Raw genomic sequence first — 17947 nt, forward strand, 5'->3', positions numbered from 1 at the left:
GCTGAATATTGACAATATCGCCGCCCTTGGAGATTGATCTTGTCCATTTGTAACGCCACGCCCGGTACCGTGCTGGAAAGGAAAGAGTGAGGCTTCAGGCGCCGATCGCCCGACTGAAGAAGTTTAGGAGATAGTATGTCCAACGAAATGAAAATTACTGCCTCCTGGCATCGACGTGTCATGTTTCCGACTTCTGCCAGGAGTTGAGATAGGCCATTAGTCCTACTCCGATTAGGACCACCCCGAGCATGGACACGTATGGTGCTGACTGAGCAATAGCATCTGAGCTACTGCTTTTGTCTCGTAGAACCGTTGCCACTGCCCGCTCAAGGTGCTCAGGTAATCTGGGTGTGCGAACGTGGCCATTTGCTTGTGCGACTGACTGGATTAGGGACGTCGAGATTTGCTCTTCTTCCGCGTTGGTAGCCTCAGCGTCCTCGTCACCCTGGGTGCGTGTTTCATGTTCACGCGACTTCCTTGTGGATGATTCGGCTTTCTCGTTTTCTGCTCGAATCTTATCAATCATCTCTGCGAGGCTTTTCCGGGCGTTGGTTGCATCGGCTTCTGCTGTCTCTGCGCGACGCTGGAATTGGTCCACGTCTGCTTTTAGTCTCTGCATCTCCCCAAGAACTTGGTCCAGGTTCTGCTGTAGGCTCATCGTTCTCGCATCAAGTTCGCCGTTCGCCTCGTTTCCCACTTCTTCAATGCCCTTCGCGTCGTGAGTAGATTCTGTCGGAGTTTCGGATTCTTCTTCAACGACCGAGACCGGCCGTGATGCTGCATGTTGTTCGAGCTTTCGAGCACGTTCTTCAGCATCCTCTCTGGCTGACCGTTCCTGCCTCAGCATATCTTCTAGTTGCTTCACGCGGGCGCCCTGAGAGTCAAGTTCCTTTTTGGCGATAGACAGCGCCTCGATGAGAGACATCATTTGACTGTTTTGAGTATTTGTGGGAGAATTTGATGCATTGCTGGGCGGTTTAGCGGTTTCTCCGCGCTTCAGGAGATTCGTAAATGATGTTGCAACAGGGCTTGCTTTTGAAGAGTCTGGCTTCTCCGGAAGCGGTTGCTGTGGCGGTGGTGCTGGGGGATCAGCGAAGCGCGTCATATGCTCCATTTTGGGAGCCTTAGCACGTCCATTGGACTGCCGTTGAGGAACCCCTTCCTTTGATGTGGGCTGAGGTCGGGGCGCTGCTGCCCCAGGTGTCAACAATGAGTTCAGAAACGCACCCGCCTGGTCGAGTTCCTCCGCCTGCTGTCTTGCTGCTCGCATCTCTATCTGTAAAGAACTGTTAGTTTCTAGTGTACTGGGTGGTTTAAAAAAGCTGACTTACGGCCAATGTCTTGACAAGCTGTTCCACATTCAGAGGCGTGGCACCCCACATATTCATCCGTTGCTGCGCAATTGAACTCATCTGACTGCCTGCGACGCTTGATGGAGCCGAAGCCCGCCCGTTCGTTGTCGGTCCCCCAGGCCGGCTTCGACTGTGAAGCATTGGTGAACTTACAGGTGATGCCAATAGGCTTCCACCATGAGAGGGATCCAGGTCGCCAAAAGTAAGATCGAGCACGTTGTTGGTCGTTCCAGGCAAGCCTACATATTCCACCTTGGCTGAAACCTTGTGGTGAACAATGGTCTTTTGATCCTCGCTCACGATATCTATGCCCAATTCTAGTGTGTCGTGTTGACGAAGTTCATGGGGCTCGGATTCTCGATTTTCCGGCGAGAGTCGCTGTCCGTTGACAAAGGTGCCATTTGACGACTTCACATCTCTGATGAACACCTTCCCACTCCGATCTGCCCATACTTCGGCATGTTGTCGCGACAGCACCTTGGAGTCAAAATATCCGTTCACGGGAGTTGGAACAGTCTTTGCATTTGTCTGACGGCCAATGCGAAGGACTTCTGGATAGAATGGGAGATTGATCTGTTTCCTCTCGAACGTGCCATTCATCGGTAACAGTGCCAAAATCGCGGCTGGCTCGCCAGTGACCGCTCCATTTACAACTCTGGACCCATTCACTTGAGTTGTTGGACTCTGATTCGGCAGTGCTGGCTGTACCGGACTCTTTCCTACCAAGGAGTTTCCGATAGCCGTTTGAAGCGACCCGTTTGCCCGGGCATTGGAGACACTCGCGGTCGACTCCGACTTGGAAACAGGCCAGAACCCTCCCCTTGTTTTCTTCTTTGGTCCATGAGCGGGTTCTGATGAGCCATCACTCTGGGTGAGGGTGACCGTTGAACCAGAAGAACTAGTGGATGAGAGCGACGAGGACGAATTACTCCTGTGTACAGTCTTGCGTTGAGGTAAAAACATCCGAGACACTTCGTCAGTGCTCATTGCAGAAAACCCTCCTCCTGTGCCGCTTAGACCATTCCAATTGAGCCTGGATATATTCGGAAAGCTTGGAGGCGATGCCACTGCGGTCGTCATCGGGAGGTAGGAGAACAGGGGTTAAGCCGTAGGCGTGTGCGTAGGTGTCCTAGACTCTTGCGAGGTTTCGTTTCCCCGATAGATGAGAGGGTAAAGTGACAGGAGCGGAAGGAAATAGGGATTCGTCGTTGGACCTGGCCTTCATGTGTCGGATCTCTTACGATCGGCAGTATGATCAAATCTGTGAGGGGGATACAGTGTCAACCAACATGCCTCTGCCACGACGTTCAGGCAAGTCGTTGCAAAGAGAGGACCATGTCAACTGCGTCGAGGACGTACAGGGGATCTAGACAGAGTTCGGGATGGAAAATGGCTGCTCGCGTGCAGAGGACCGGATAGCGAGGGGTCTGACCGAACAACTTGGGCTGACGATTGAGCTCCGGCAGTTCAAGAAAGAATCGAAATTGAAATCGGAAAATCGTGACAGTATGTCAAAGGAATGCGGCTGCCATCAGGTGGTTTTTTGTAGGTGACTGGTGTCTGTTTAGTGTCTCTTTTGATGTTCACGAGGATGCGACTCGTGGTTCTTTAGCAGTTCAGATTGACGCTTTGGAACTTGTGGAAAGTCTCCCCAAACCAACGGCTAAGTCAAATCACGTGCCTCAACCGTGGTCGGCGGCAATTCTTCCAGGCCCGATTGGCAAAGATGGGGGCTTCTCATCGTCACACCTACTGCACCTGCACCCTCACCTTACCTTCTCCAATTTGCTCTTCGTCGAGTAGCCACTGCTTCGTGCAAGAACTGAAAGCACAAGGAAAACAAAAACGGCAAGATGCCTCCAATGCCTCCTTCTGCGCAGCGGCGTGGGCCGTCGTGGATTGATAAAAGTATGTGGTGTCGCGCCACTGTCTCTTGTTCGCACGGAAGCTAATGTCGCCCGCAGTGAAAATGGGAATGTTGATGGGCGGAAGTTAGTCAAACAATGGCAACAACAAGACAGAGGAGAAGTGACCGAAAGACTGACTGATTCGCAGCCGTTGGAGGGATCATGGGCTTCATCTACGGTCCGTCGCGATCAGCGCGCCAGTCCTACGGTTTCACACTAACTGTGCTGTCAGGTACCGTGACGATATTTCAATACGGCGCAGGTCAGGCTGGTGTAATGAGGACCTTGGGGAAATATATGCTGGGTTCAGGCTCTATGTTCGGGTGTGTATTGACGCCGTTCTCTGTAAAGATGGTCTCTAACCAAATGGCTCGACAGACTCTTTATGGGCATCGGAAGCATCATTCGCACAGATTCACCTCACATGACATCGACAGCATGGGCACGATCACGATATCCGCCTCTCATTCACCCACGACGAACCCAGTTTTCCATCAACTCCCGGTGATTCCATTCGAGGAAAGAGAGGGAACAGAGAGAAAAGAGTACGGCGACGACTCATTGTAAATACCAGTTACGAACGGCAGTGGACTTGGAAAAGTTGATTGACCATGGACGAGAGCGATACCCATCACTGAAACAATAGCGCGAAGCCCACCAATTCGCTTTTTCTGACAACACTGAGATGAATACATACATTTGCTGGCTTCAGCCCTTATGACAACCACCCTTGCGGATGTCGAACTGCTGTCCATTTTCAGTTGCACTTCATTTCCCATCGACATTCAAGGACATCCAGTATCAACACTAGTTGAAACTGCTTTTCACTAATATCGTTCTTTTTTTTTTCTGTCTACAGTCTCACTGATGCAGCGCTATTGCATAAGTTACTACGGGCAGAATCTCCAGACCTACTTTGAGTACCATGGAATTTTAGTCTTCTCGATGTTGACCAAAAGCATTGTCCTCTGTCGAATCTGGCGGTTCAGATAGGACGATGTAAAACTTCCAAATATATGCACAATCGCTCATCACCACGCACTGTTCCTGTGGCAAGGCTACCATTATTTAGTCCTGAAACTCCGCATATGCTTGGAAACCAGCCAACAAATAGCATTGCTGCCACTCATTCAACCCGATATTAGCACCCAAAGTAGGAAGAATATCTAAATATCGTTAGCATTGACTTGAAGACACTCAAAGCGGATTTTCGAACTCACCATGAGAACACCGAACATCTTAGCAACCAACCATCTATTGCCCTGTACCCGGTTCCAATATTTCAGCAGCTCTCTCTGTGCACCCTGAACGTTGTCGACTACATCCTCGGTGTTTGCATCTATTCGTTGTAACATCTCGCCCTGCTCAGACACCATTGTTGCAAGTTGACCGAAAATGCTACCCAATTCGTTTATCGTCCTTTCAATGGCTTCGATGGCTTGCCCGCGCTCCTGAATATATGTATTTGTCGGCTGGGCCTCCTCCATTAATAACAGTTGGTGGTCGGACTGAGGAGTATTTCTCATCAAGGTCGAAGTATTCGAAGGTTCAAGGGTCAGAAGGTCATTTGACGAGGCCTGAGGAGATTTTTGCCGACTCGTTGAACCCTGATAGAGTGGTGACTGCGACCTCGAGTCATCCAGATGGGGTTGCGATCTCGCCGACACTGACGACACAAAGTTCTCGGTCCTCGACCTCGAGGCCTGGATATTTTTGGTGCGCACTTCTAAGACGTCTTTGAAATTCGCGGCGACATCCGTGACCTTGTTTTGTAACATTAGCACAACGTTTTTGTTGTGCTGCCCCTCCTGATCCGCCGATTTGGGCAGGGAAGCGGTCGGGTGCTGTGACTGAGTGAGCTGTTGCAGAGCGGATATCTGTGCATTGAGACCAGCCAGGTCTTGCTTGATAACATATGTGAGCTCCGCGATTTCGACAGGCCGATCATCGAAGATTGCCTTTCTCTTAGCCACTGTCTCTTGTCAGCAGGTCGCTCTACCGAACACCGCTTTCCCAACGTACGCTGCGCCAGTCTCTCTAATTTTCCCATTGTGGCGGTGATTCCTCTCCCTATCTGGGCAGCATTGCGAGCAAATTCTGACCTGGAGCCCCTTGATGGACCATTGGCGGCTCCATTTGCTTCTTTTTTTTGCGCATCGTTCAGGAGGGACTGTCGTTGAGGTCCACCCTTGTTGGCGGTTTGCCGCTTCTGTGCCTGCGCTAGGATTGTGCGGAACTCGTTCGTCCGGTCTTGGATGCTCGTGGAAACCATGGTAATCTATGTGCGATATCGAGTTATGACATGTAAGAAAGAGAATGTCGCGGAACCCAGTGTTCACAAGTTGAACAGTGCAGCGATTATGAGAGGATGGATGGCTGGCAGTGATCTCATTCTAGGTCCGTTGTCTATGACATGAAAATGGTGAGAAAGTTGCAGAAGGAGAAATAGTTTTACACGGGCCCTGAGGGTATTGCGACCAGGCAAATTCTTCAACTGAGCATGTACAAGAAGAGTGAAATGAGAGATGATTGAACTCGCGGTCCTCATCAAGAGACCGCAGCCGGAAATGTCCAGGTGTCTTTGCCGCTAGACGAACCAACGCCACAACAGCCTTACTTCAGCCACAGGTTCGGATCAAACAACGTTCGTTATTATTGAAGTGGGTATCGTGTTGCACGCAAAGCGAGGAAGCGGAGAACAATTTCACGAGCACATGATGTATTATGATGCGGCACTGCATGAAACTTGCAACACGCGTCCAATTTGCTGCTTCAAGCCCAACAACCAAATCCCATGACCTCTGAAAGATACACACACCCTCATTGTGTGGTTAGCATCTATCAATCCATCAATCGATTCGTATAAAAGTGTGGCGCAGCCTGTTCTCAGGGTGACGCAAGGTTGAACACTCCTTGTTCACTTCTGCCAATCAAATCTACAACCTCGTGGTCCATTCATAGGGCAGAGTGAGGAGAGCAACGCAAGTTCTTGCCCACCATCTCTCCCAGCATTGCGCGGCTGGCCTAATACTCCATTCATATCTCTTTTATATCCTCTTCTTCGGATATGCTCTGAGCACCCGACTTTTTCAGTCGACCATTTGCTCCAGTCTCCAGCCAATTTCGCGCAAATAATCTATCGTCTCCGCCTGTCGCGTGCGACGAGTATCCCTTCGTTCATAATACTGCTACAACCTCGACATCTTCTGCAGCCTTTGGGAGAGCGGATCCAGACGCTGTGGTTGAATTGCTTGCGAGATGTGTTACAACGTACCTTGACGATACCCACCTTCCTTTCCTCCTCGTTTTGAACAAGACCAACCGAGACGGATCCTCATCCTCAAATGGCGACCTCCAATCCGTATGGTACCGGGAAATACAAGACCAACGTGGGAAGAGCGATCTCGAAGAAATGGAAAGATCTCCGACAGATTAATTATGAGGGCTCAGATTGGGGAGATGATGAAGAATATGATGAGCCAGAACCCGTGTCTGCGCCTAATCCTCGACATCCAGGTTGGGCTCCTCAACCTGGCATTCCTCCTGCCAACCGAAGCTTTACCAGTCCCTCCCCTCCTCGAGCGGGCCAGAGGCCTTCGTTTGATCGGGCCGATGAAAGACGATATGTCTCTTCTTCTGTTGGCTTTGAATCGGCATACCCCACAACCCAACGTTCGCCTTTTCCGGAGCCGCAACACGACGATGAGCCGTCTGCCTCAAACTATGCGATGCATGGTCCTCTTCGCCTCAACACCCAGGGACAGCCTCCTATGCCTCCAGGTGGTTTCCGACCAGGCTCGAGAGGGAGTCAACATCCGGCATACGAGGATGTGCCATTCTCAGCCCCAGGAGGCTTCCCCCAGCAAGGTTCCCCTGGGTTCGGTAGTCGGTCTCCTCTTAGCGACGTGTATCAGCGTCGCGAAAGTCCCATGAGGCCGGATAGTCGTTCTTCCAATGCATCCCACAGACAATTCCCTCCGCGCAAAGTAAGCTTGAGCCAACAGCCTCCTCAGCCAGATTTCTCACAACAGAGCGAGTCTCCCGTGCCTTCTTCCTCTCCAGGACTTGGCAGTACCACTGCAGTCGACGATCGTCCCCCACCAGTATTCATCCGACCATCCGATATCTATAAGCGTATGCCTGAGGAGATGGAGAAAATTCGCAAATCGCAAGAGTCATCCCGTCCAAGCATCGATTCAGTGTCAAACCAAGCCAGAGAAGGTTCTGTTGGTGGTCGCTCGACTTCCTCAGATGCAAAGGAAACCACAGGCGCTATGCAGCTGATAACGGATGATCACGATTCTGCCCGTCGTCTGAAGCCAACCTTGGACACCGTCCCGGAGCGTAAGAGCGAGTATGGGTTTGATAATTTACTCAAGCTATCAAGCGATGACAGCCAAACAACAAAGGAGACTAAGATTGAGACTGGGAAGGAAACCGTGGGGGTATCGAGGCAGGATACTACTGCGTCTTCTGTCTACTCTGATCGTCCGGATCCAGTTTCCGCCTCAACCATCTCCAGTAATGTATCAATCAACGATGGTGTTCGGGAGACAGATCATCGTTTACCTGATGCGAAGGAAGCTTTCGGACTGCCCCTCGTCCACAGAACATCTGGATTTGACGTGGACCTTGCAGCACTGGGAAAGTCGGTGTCAGAACCCAAGTCTGAGACGTCGAAGCCCTCTGGCGATGTATTACCACAGGGAGCCGTGTCCGGTGACGATGGCATTCGACCCAAAAACCAAGGGTTGCAGCACCAGCCAACCCTGGGGTACAGATCAGTTGTCCAGCAGGCCTTCGATCAGAGCGAGGATCACCCGCCCTTTTCTCCCACCTCTACGTCAGGAACTGTTGATCGTTCAAACAGTGCCTCAACGACTGACATTAGTCCTATCATAAGTCGCAAGCTTGATCCAATACCGACTTCCTCCGTTATTCAGACCGTGCAGGCCGCCATTCCTGAAGAGCCGGCGCAATCAGAGTCTCGTCCGACGTCAACCATTACGTTGAGGCCTGGAGAGGTGCAGCCAATCCAGGAAGAAACGCTTTCTTCGTCACCCCCTATTCTTTCGGGCTTTCGACGAGACGTTAATCCTCCGAGTCGAGATAACAGTCCTGCAAAGAAGCCTCAAGAAATTGGACCTCAGGAACACCAGCATCCACAATCTGGCTCACTTGTGGACGATGAGACCAAACGAACTGTCTCAGAAGGACCAGCTCGTGGTTTGGGTTTGGTGGACAAACCACTCCCCACGGAGCCCAAACCAGAGGCGGCCTCTGCAGGCGGAGTCAGTCCTCCGTCCAGCCCGAAAACATCACTCACAACCGACGTGCGCGATGCTACAGACAAGCCAGGATCAAGCCCAGTCCGATCTACCCCTGACATCCCAAATACCCAACCCCCACCGTCAAGTGAGGATCAAGGACGCCCTGGACCCCAGACGCGTCTAGAGAGTTTTCGTCCCTCAATCCCTGGAGGATGGCAATCATATGCCTCATCGACAGGTTCAGCGACTCCTGACACAAACACACCTTTTCAAAGCCAGAGGAATGTTCTATCATCTCAACCCCCATTTACCCAGAGACAGGTCGAGAGCACTGAGAGTATACCTACTGCCCGTGCACCTACAAATATCACTTCAGGTGGCGATGGTGTAACACAAAAAGCTTTCGCAGCAGCGGCATCAGCTGGGAGTGCTTTAGCTGGCGCGTTAGCTGGTCACCGCCTGAGTGAACAAGTGCAACATTCCGATGAATCGTCGATAGAAGAAAATGACAATGAATGGGACGCATCCAGCTCATCCAGCGAGGAGGCTGTGGAAGCGGTAATCACTTCTCTTCCGGCGCCAGCGCCGGAGAGCCAGGACAACGAACAAATAGCTGAGCAGCAAGAAAAGGATCTGGTGGTACGAACAAATTCCGGACCAGCAACCAGCCTAGTTCGGGCTTCATCCGCGTCGAGCTCAACCCCGTCGACTCACACGTCTGCTGGGGCCGGAGACTCTCGCTCGGACGTTGACTACATGCCAGCCCCGCTGCGCACAAGTCGTTTGATTGAAATCTCGAGCCCTCGGCCACCTCTCCCTAATGTTTCAGTGCCAGATGAGACTCCCACTGAGAGTGACAATGAGCGACTACAACAGGAAATTGTCAGAAGTCTAACTCCAAAATCGTCAAACCTGGAGGAGCAAACGGCAGTCCAAAGGAACCTGCCTGACACAGCTCCCTCTAAAAATGACATAGATGCAGAAGCTGTGTCTAAGAAACTAGCTCCTCTGCAAGTCATCACCCCCCAATCAGCACAGGCTACCATCCCGAGCAACGATGGACATTTGTCCAAAGCTGGTCAACCATTGACTGAATCCAAGAAGCTGCCGCCACAGCCTTCCGCTACATCATTGGGAGCGGCTACATCCCCGAGCCTTAACATAGATACGCCAGGTACCGCACAAACAGAGACATCCGTCGAACAGAACTTACCAACAGCGGGTAAACCATTCCTCCAACAACGGTTCTCCTGGGAGACAAGCAGCTCACAACCGCCGTCTGCGTCAACACCAAAACAAATGAGCCCGCCTTCTACAAGCTCTCCAGACACGATCACAGCTCACACCCCACTCGTGCCTAGCTCAATTGACAACGTTCAGAGAAGCGTCGAAGTCAATCAACCGATAGCGAGGCAAATATCTCTGTCTTCAGATCAGCCTTTCGAACCAGTGCATGGTCCTCCGTTTCCCGCGACCACTACGGAGGTACCCCATTCACCACTGGTGCCCCAGTCACCACAACAATCTCCTGATGGGCTACCAACTTTCCGCACAATCATGAATCTCAGTTCTCCGGCAGAACGTATCAAGGCATTCAATGAAAGTAGGCAATACTATGCCACACCAGATGAACAGTTGGGAAATTGGTTGTTGTCGATGAAGACGCCGGAAAATTTGGAGCTGTTTGCTACGAATGGGCGGCTATCATTAGACACGGCTGAGAGCCCTACTGCACACAAACCGTCGCCCCGACGAATGCTGACACAATCAGCTGGACACATGCAAGAGGACGGGAAGAAGCTAATGGCAGCTGCTGGACGATTCGGTGGCAAGGCGGGTACCGCCGCTAAAGGCCTGTTTGCTAAGGGAAAAGAGAAGATGCGACACGCGAGCTCTGGCGAAAAGGTAGTCCGTTGATCTTCCCCCTTTCCTTGCCTCGCCTGTAATATCATCTCTTTGCGACGAAGGAAATGCGTCAATGCTATGTGGGAATATATGCTTTCAGGGATCCCAGAACCTGGCCCGGACATCTTCACAGCGTTTTCCTTTGGCCACCTTCAAATAGTAATGAATGGAAACCACGATTTCAATATGCCTGCCTTTCCTTAGCGAGCCCTTGATTGACGTTTGATTTTAGGGGACACTGGTCGAGCGACGAAGATCTACTGGACTTCATCCAGACGAACGAGAAGATCTTGCCTCCCCTTCCCAGCCACGAGATTCCACATCCCTTGATGGTCCACCGCAAATTCCATTGAACATCACGCCAGCCTCTCCCATTGATTGGTTCTCAAACCCCGAGCTCAAGAGGTCACGAACCAGTGATCTGGACCAGATGCTACAACCAGAAACAACAGCTTCTTCCGCGGCTCATGAAAGTCAGGCTATCAACTGGGCAAGATTGGAGCACGTCAGAGTATTATCTGCCAGTGGCAGCGTATCTTCTGCTACTCCTGTCGTTCCTGTACTTGCTCCTAGTCCGGCGGTCTCAGCCCTGGATAGCGAGCAAGGGCATAACGAAGATGATGGCTTGCCTAGCCGTTCTATCAGCCAGTTAACCAGACCTACGGATGAGTCACCCGTGGAACGAAGCAATAGCCGGAGGGAAATCCCTGCTGCTCAACATCAGGTCAGTCCTATTGACTCTCGTGGTTTATCGCCAAATACTCTCGCTGCTCCAAAATCTCTTACGGAGCATCACGACGGGTCAGCATCCGATGCCCACTCCAGCGACCGGAGCCTGCAAGTTCCACAGCACCGACGACGGTCTGTCATCTCCGACGTATCCAGTGCAGATCCCAGTCCTACCATTAGTGCCGAACGTCAACATGGCAGAAGGAGCGTGTCTCTATCACCTGCAGACGACCTACCAGCTCATCCAAAGCCTGCTGCGCACGAAGAGCGGATACCCCAGCCTGAACAGCGCGCTCCCACAGCTGTGGCTGTGGCGGCGAACATTCGACCATCCTTCGACACCAAGGAAGGCCAAACAGAGCCTCCGATGGCAACAGGTCTTCCTCCATCAACACAAGAGCGTTCCGACGTACAGGATTTGAAGCCAGCTGTTGCGACTATAGGGCCACACTCTACTGCTGAACCACCGACCCAGAAGTTCGCGTCGCAGCATGAGCAAGACCGCGAGAACTACCCGCTTGGCCACCATCGGCCCTTCTCATTTGCCGGCATTGAAGGTATTGGCGCCATCCATCAGTCAGAGCAGATACACGAGCAAGATCTCAGTAGGGTTCCATCTCAGCCGATGAGCCCGATAAGTCTAGGTCGAAGCAGTGCGGGAGGCTTTAGCAAGGAGATGTCGCAAGTCAGTGTTGAAGAGCCCTCGGATCAGGCAAACGACCCAGGGCAAAGACATTCGCGACCATATTCCAGGCCTTTCATCGCTGATCCAAATGTCGGCAGTGACCCAGCATTACGTGCGATGGTACCAGGGCAGCCCCAGATGGATCGTGCCCAAACGTATCCTATTGAGAACCCCTTGCCTAGTGCAAGGCGGCCCCAAGAAGAGCTTGATCGCTTGCGCCAGCGAAAAGAGCAGCATCAAATGGCCGCCATGCATCAACACCAGCCGCCCATGGAAGAACAATATCGCATACCAGGTCCGTACGGGCAAAGATATTCATTAGCTAACCAAGTCTCTACCCCCACAAGCGGCCGGGGCAACACTCAAGTACCCGGTAGCGGACAGCCACCAACCAGTGCGCGCAGATCTCAGCAATATCCTAGCCAGATTCCACCGCAGCCTCATCCTGGTACCAGCTCAAACATGTCAATGGAAGGCCCGAATCGCCAGGGATACCGGGATGAGTCTTCGAACAAGTCTGGGTCTGTTGCTCATGTGGAATATGATCTGAAGTCCGGAGAACCTGTGAATTATCCCTACGTTCGGTCAGTTCAGCAACATCGTCAATCAATTGGTCCACTACCTACTCCTGCTGCACAATCGGTGTCTTCACAGCCAGCATCACAGGGTCCGCAGACAGAGAGAAAGAAGAGTATGCTTGGGAAGCTCTTCGGCGTTGGCTCCCACTCGCGTTCGAAGCTCCAGAAACAAGGGAGAGTCGGCGCTGCACTTGACAGCGCAGAAATCGTACAGAAGGAGAAGCGTGGTAGCTTCCTGCACCGTAATGACAGTATGTCATCAGAGAGAAGTGGCAGTTACGGTCGTCAGGACCAGCTTGGACAACTTGGCTCGCCCAGCATTCAGTCTCACTCTGCAAGACGGCTATCTAAGGATGTCTTACGAGCCCCTACCCCAGAGACAAGTGAGAGAGGAACAGAGGGAAAGAAGAAGAGGTTCTCAGGATTTGGAGGCGGCCTCTTCAAGAGCAGCAGCAACACACGGGCTGCAACAGTACCTACTCCTTCACAGACACAGGGACAGCACGTTCCTACTCAACGTGTTATATCACCCGAGCCATATTCGGCACAGAACCACCGGGTCACATCTCCAGAGCCGTATTCCGCGCACACCCCCTATGGCCGGTATCCCATGGGGCCTGGAGGTTACTTTCCCCAAGACCCTGGGCATCTACAATACTCTCAGTCTGCATATCCAGCGAGCCAAACGCAGTCCCAACCATCTCAGTATCCAAATGTGACCACTCCGTACCAACACCATTCAGACCGCAGCAGTTATCCATACCCGGGACAACCTCTCCAGTCACTGCCACCAGGTCAACAGCAAGCAGCGGGACCGTATCCATCCAACACGTATCCATACATGAACCCGAATCAAAGTCGACCATCCGATCTTCGCATTGACACAAGTGGCGGCAACCGTAGTCAGTATTACGCGCCCGCTACTGCCCCGGCACAGGGCTACTCGAGACCGGTGTCCTTCGCGCCGACGCCGCCCCCGAATACAAACCCAGCCAGTACGATAACAACCACAGGCGGGCCTACATCCGCTGGTTTGGGACAGCCTACGCCTTCAATCCGACAGGACCCTCGTACGCATGTCATTGACCTCCACAAACGATCACGCTCACCACGACTTGGACGCCCCGGCTCTGATGACCTGGACTCCGGCCAACCACGAGGCACTCCAAATATCGGCGTCAACGACATGTTAGGTACATTCAGCTCCAAGAAGATCAGTCCTGTTGGTGGCATCGCGCGTCCAGACGATGACCAAGAAAGGCCCTTTGCAATCACGGTTCCTGGGCTCGACGATGATGGAAACGATCGACGCAAGAAGCAGCTTCTTCGCGAACGGATCGAAGGTGCAACAACGAGGAGCGACACGCCCGTCAGCGTCGACTCCAGCAGCCACCCTGAGCAGATCAACACCAACACGAGCCAGGGCCTAGAACGCAACGTGTCAATTCTGGAGGGATCCCGAGATCCAACATCGCCCCGGGAAGCACGCCGTTCTAGTGCAAGAGACAAGACCACCCCCGGAATAATTGCAGAATTGCCGGGCTCCAAGGCCGAGGGGTATGAATCGGAAGAAGAGATTCCAATGAGTGCTACAGCGTACCCTGGGCAGGAATGGATGCCAGTTTTTGTCAATGATGACTGAACTCGATACAAACGGGGCTTTTGTTGTCTCTGGATAACATGGCGCATCCTCTTTGCAAACGAAAAGAACTATGATTTTCTCTATTTCAAGTTATCAAGCTGGGTGGGATCATCCTGTTTACGCACGACTTTCTCTTTTGGCCGCTGAGAAGCAGTAATGGGTCTTTTAGAATTTGGTCTTTCTGTTTTCACTGTTGTATATAATTCCCCTTATATTTTGCCATACGGGTGTTGAGCTTTTTAGCAAGCGGATCTTTTTTTTCCCTTTTGAAGAGCGGATGGAGATTTGATTGAGATTTTTGATCAATGTAACACTTTTGATCAGAGAGTTCACTACGTACGGCCTTGTACCTGACTGTCTTTTCGAGGCGCGCAGATAACGTTTCTTTGCAGGATGAAGTTGGTACCTATGCGAGGAGAGAGGGAGGGACGGAGGGACAGAGGGATGGCAACCTGGCCTGGCTGGTAGCGATAGAAACCTATTCCCAGGAGCATGAACAAAGGGATCAATGATTGGGCTCTGCGTGAGTAGATAAAGTATCTATCTACCCCTGTTGCCCCTATCTATCACCTATATGATATGTGTTGCCAACGAGGCTGTGCACAACAAGTACGGGTAGAGGACTGATCGATCAATGAATCCTCAACACATGGCTCCTTCGCTTTCCTGCTTCCTTCCACTAGACCGGTGTAAAGCCGCCCAATGGCATATATCCATGTCGGGGTTTCCAGTTTATCTTGGTTTTCTTCTGGCATGTTTTGTCCTCACCCACATAATTTGGTCGGGCGAGTGGTTGACTGACCGAACACGGAACAAGGGTTGCAGTAAATATTATCTCGAACGAGTAAATGACCAAGTAAGTGGATCCGCACATGCCCCCAGTAATCTCCTTCGTTGGATATTTTCCAAGCTTCGAGAACGCAAGGAGAGGTTAGGTCTATTAGGTTGCATCCATCGCATACCCCAATCCTGTCCCGGTCCATGAATTTCGTTTCCAAAAAAAACCATACATATCATTCAAGCAGACGGACACACTCGTTCACTCTAGTCGCCAACCATCTTCCATGGGGAATGTGAAGATGAAAATGGAAAAGCGATTGCTCTGGTAGGCGAGCCCGACTCTTTCGTAGACTGTGCGTGCGATGGTACCCAGTTAAAGGAAGTTGGTTGGAAGCTTGATTCTGGAGAAGACGCCGACGAAGCGGGTGTGGAATGGGCTTTTGCTTTTCCGGTCGAATGTGGCCAGGCAGGCGAAGTGGTGATGGCGACGACTCCCGGCATCTGTTGCTCTAACGCAGTCACTCGAGGGTTTTCTCTTGCGATGTCTCCTGCCCCTGTCGCAGGGTCGATATATGTCGTGATGATGGTGCTGCCGCCTCGGTCATCTCTCAAGACCTCTCCACTGATGCGTGCACATATCGCGACCCCAAAGACACAGGCTGCGATGGCGACGAGACGAAGGACGAGGTTCAGCATCGTGCATGTCATACAGAATCTGTGTGCATCGCCCAGAACCTAGAGGTGTCATTCAAGGGGATAGATAAATCGTATGCCAGGGCTGGTGGCGGTCCTATATATGAGAACATGCGGACAAATGGTATATCCATCCATCCCGGCTCAACCTTTTCCCCGGTAGGGACGTGACGTATCATCCGGGCAGCCTCGTCGGGCCAATCCCAGTGCTTGCACGGTAATATAGTTTGCCATGTGAAGGGGTTGTGTCTCCCACTAGATAAACGTCGTGTCGAATGCTGCGATACTATCATCTGACTGGGTGAGTACGAGCCTAGCATTTTGGACATGGGGTTGACCAGGACTGATGTCCGAGTCAGAAGATAGACCTCGAGCCTCGCTGGGGTCCGTGGATTTGGGGGCACGGTGAAGAAGCGTCCAAGCGTCCAGTCAGAGGAAGAAGGTCTAGATGGTCTGGACCATCTCCAGGTTCGAGGTTCGAGGTTCGAGGTTCGAGGCTCGAGGCTCGAGGCTTGCTCATGAGGAAAAGAGGGTGCGTGGAGGCAGATTGTCCGCTCAATCATCTCACCGAACCTAGGGAGTGTTGCTTTTGACACCGAGGCCATGTCTCGACTAAAGATCAAGATTAGCCTTAACTCCCTGCTGCCGCTATTTCAGATGCCACATGCGCCCGCAACCTAGACCGTGCTCATGCAGACGCTCGAGCACTCGACCAATCAACACAGACAGGAAGGACAAAGAAAATAGACAGAGAGAAGGTTTTGCATCAGTAATACATGTCAGCCGGTCTGGAGTGACAAAAGGTAGACCAGTGTGACAAAGCATCGGTAGTGGGAAGGCTGGTATGGACTTTTGAACATGTTTCTATTCAAGCCCTGAGTAGAGCCAGTATGTCAAGTCACGGCGACGCCAAGCAAAGAGACATGCGATTGGAGAAATCTTGCTCGATTCTGTTGCAAGGAGACCAGCCTCTACAGGATGTGAGACTGTACCTCTCGGATTGACCCTGACCAGGCAGTAAGCAATCTCACAATCCAAAGAAAAATCCAGTGTAGCTCACCTCTGCCCATGACAGTGATAGCCTGAGTGCAGAACTCATCCCTGAACGCATATTCCTTTGCGTAGCAGACACCACATACTTGTCCATCTCAACAGCAACCCGAGTAGGCTGACGCATGGACTCAATACTCCGGAACCATCCCAGCTGAAGTCTGAACCTGAGGTTCAGATTCCGGTTTCCCCAAGTCTCTCCCCGCTAGTGCCAATGCATAGTTGGGAACATAGACTTCGCATGCAATCTCGTGAACAGTCTGTCGCCCAAGATGATAATGTGCAAAGAACCAAGGTGGGTTGTCATAGTGGATGTAGATGCCATCTGCGGTAGATAGCTCCGTCTCTTAGCGACAATGCTGTTGTCACTAGCGGAGGTGTTCAGCCAGCAGCTAAAGCAGCATCCTTGGCTCGCTTTGATTTCTTCCCTGCCTTCTTAGACGCCTTGGTTCCCGCTGCCGGTTGCGCTTGATCCTGTTGCTCGAGACCCTCAACATCTGTTTCTCTCTTTCTTTTTACTCTCTGCGATTTGCTCTTAGATCTAGTTTTCCGCTTTTTCCCCTTCTTCGCCTGCACCTCTGACTGTTGCCCTAGGGGTGGATTGCCGTCGTCGCCGTCAGTGTCACCGTCATTATCAGAGTCACCGTCGGCGAGATCATCCGTAGAAGGGGCATCATTCAACGTGGCTGCGATGAATTGGTCAGCTTGTGCCGTACGGTCCTCATCATCCTTTGTCTCCGCCTTTGCCCTCGTAGCAGACTCGAGTTCTTTCAGCTTCTTATTCGCAAGGACTCTCTCGCGGGCCTCACGCTCGGCGCGTTGTAGATCGAATTTCTCATTTCCGGCCTGCATTGGTTAGGCTTATCGTCGAGAACTCCAAATGGATACGGTGCTATACCAGAGCATGCTTAATGAACCTTCCAGCGGCATCTTTGTCAAGGGATAGAGTTGGCCCAGAATTCTGCGGTGCAGCCTCACTCTGCTTGATCTTTTCAAAATATTGTTTGACTCTTGTCAACTCCTTGAAGACAGCATGTTCCTTTGCTTGGACACCGTGGAGTCTGAGATAGGAGAAAATTAAGGACTCGATCGAGTAGACGAGAAGAACATGAAGTTTCGCGCGATCGAGCAAAGGGAGCTTTTTGGTGGTGGCAGAGAGGGCGCCGCTAAGGATTGGTTCAAGATTGTCTTCGAGATCCTCCAGGTTCTCCTGCAACTCGTCTACGAGTCTTATTACAGCCTTAGTATCCATCTTATCGCGATGGGAAAGGAGAATTTGCGCTCATGAGGTGAATGTGTAGAAATGTTGTGGCCATCCGCCTCGCAGTCGCAACGCGTGAATTTGGGGCAGAAATT

At 51.8% G+C, this 17947-nt stretch overlaps 7 protein-coding genes across 7 annotated transcripts; 3 read left to right on the forward strand and 4 right to left on the reverse strand.

Moving 5' to 3' along the window:
- Positions 1-178: 178 nt before the first annotated feature.
- Z517_08934 (uncharacterized protein) lies at positions 179-2339 on the reverse strand (the record flags this gene model as incomplete). The annotated part of the gene is made up of 2 exons (XM_013427448.1): positions 179-1276; positions 1332-2339. The coding sequence occupies 2 exons, from the start codon at positions 2337-2339 to the stop codon at positions 179-181; spliced, it is 2106 nt and encodes a 701-aa protein (XP_013282902.1).
- An 866-nt stretch (positions 2340-3205) lies between these two features.
- Positions 3206-3767, forward strand: Z517_08935 (uncharacterized protein; the record flags this gene model as incomplete). The annotated part of the gene is made up of 5 exons (XM_013427449.1): positions 3206-3260; positions 3317-3343; positions 3408-3437; positions 3492-3582; positions 3638-3767. 5 exons carry the CDS (start codon positions 3206-3208, stop codon positions 3765-3767), a joined length of 333 nt encoding a protein of 110 aa, XP_013282903.1.
- Positions 3768-4389: 622 nt separating this feature from the next.
- On the reverse strand, positions 4390-5531 carry Z517_08936 (uncharacterized protein; the record flags this gene model as incomplete). The annotated part of the gene is made up of 3 exons (XM_013427450.1): positions 4390-4425; positions 4480-5231; positions 5282-5531. The coding sequence occupies 3 exons, from the start codon at positions 5529-5531 to the stop codon at positions 4390-4392; spliced, it is 1038 nt and encodes a 345-aa protein (XP_013282904.1).
- A 1072-nt stretch (positions 5532-6603) lies between these two features.
- On the forward strand, positions 6604-10446 carry Z517_08937 (uncharacterized protein; the record flags this gene model as incomplete). The annotated part of the gene is made up of 1 exon (XM_013427451.1): positions 6604-10446. One exon carries the CDS (start codon positions 6604-6606, stop codon positions 10444-10446), a length of 3843 nt encoding a protein of 1280 aa, XP_013282905.1.
- Positions 10447-10864: 418 nt separating this feature from the next.
- Z517_08938 (uncharacterized protein) lies at positions 10865-14068 on the forward strand (the record flags this gene model as incomplete). The annotated part of the gene is made up of 1 exon (XM_013427452.1): positions 10865-14068. One exon carries the CDS (start codon positions 10865-10867, stop codon positions 14066-14068), a length of 3204 nt encoding a protein of 1067 aa, XP_013282906.1.
- A 1044-nt stretch (positions 14069-15112) lies between these two features.
- Z517_08939 (uncharacterized protein) lies at positions 15113-15544 on the reverse strand (the record flags this gene model as incomplete). The annotated part of the gene is made up of 1 exon (XM_013427453.1): positions 15113-15544. One exon carries the CDS (start codon positions 15542-15544, stop codon positions 15113-15115), a length of 432 nt encoding a protein of 143 aa, XP_013282907.1.
- A 1428-nt stretch (positions 15545-16972) lies between these two features.
- Z517_08940 (uncharacterized protein) lies at positions 16973-17843 on the reverse strand (the record flags this gene model as incomplete). The annotated part of the gene is made up of 2 exons (XM_013427454.1): positions 16973-17437; positions 17490-17843. 2 exons carry the CDS (start codon positions 17841-17843, stop codon positions 16973-16975), a joined length of 819 nt encoding a protein of 272 aa, XP_013282908.1.
- Positions 17844-17947: the final 104 nt, after the last annotated feature.

Source organism: Fonsecaea pedrosoi (genome assembly GCF_000835455.1).
Source record: "Fonsecaea pedrosoi CBS 271.37 unplaced genomic scaffold supercont1.5, whole genome shotgun sequence".
In the NCBI taxonomy this organism is placed as follows: domain Eukaryota; kingdom Fungi; phylum Ascomycota; class Eurotiomycetes; order Chaetothyriales; family Herpotrichiellaceae; genus Fonsecaea; species Fonsecaea pedrosoi.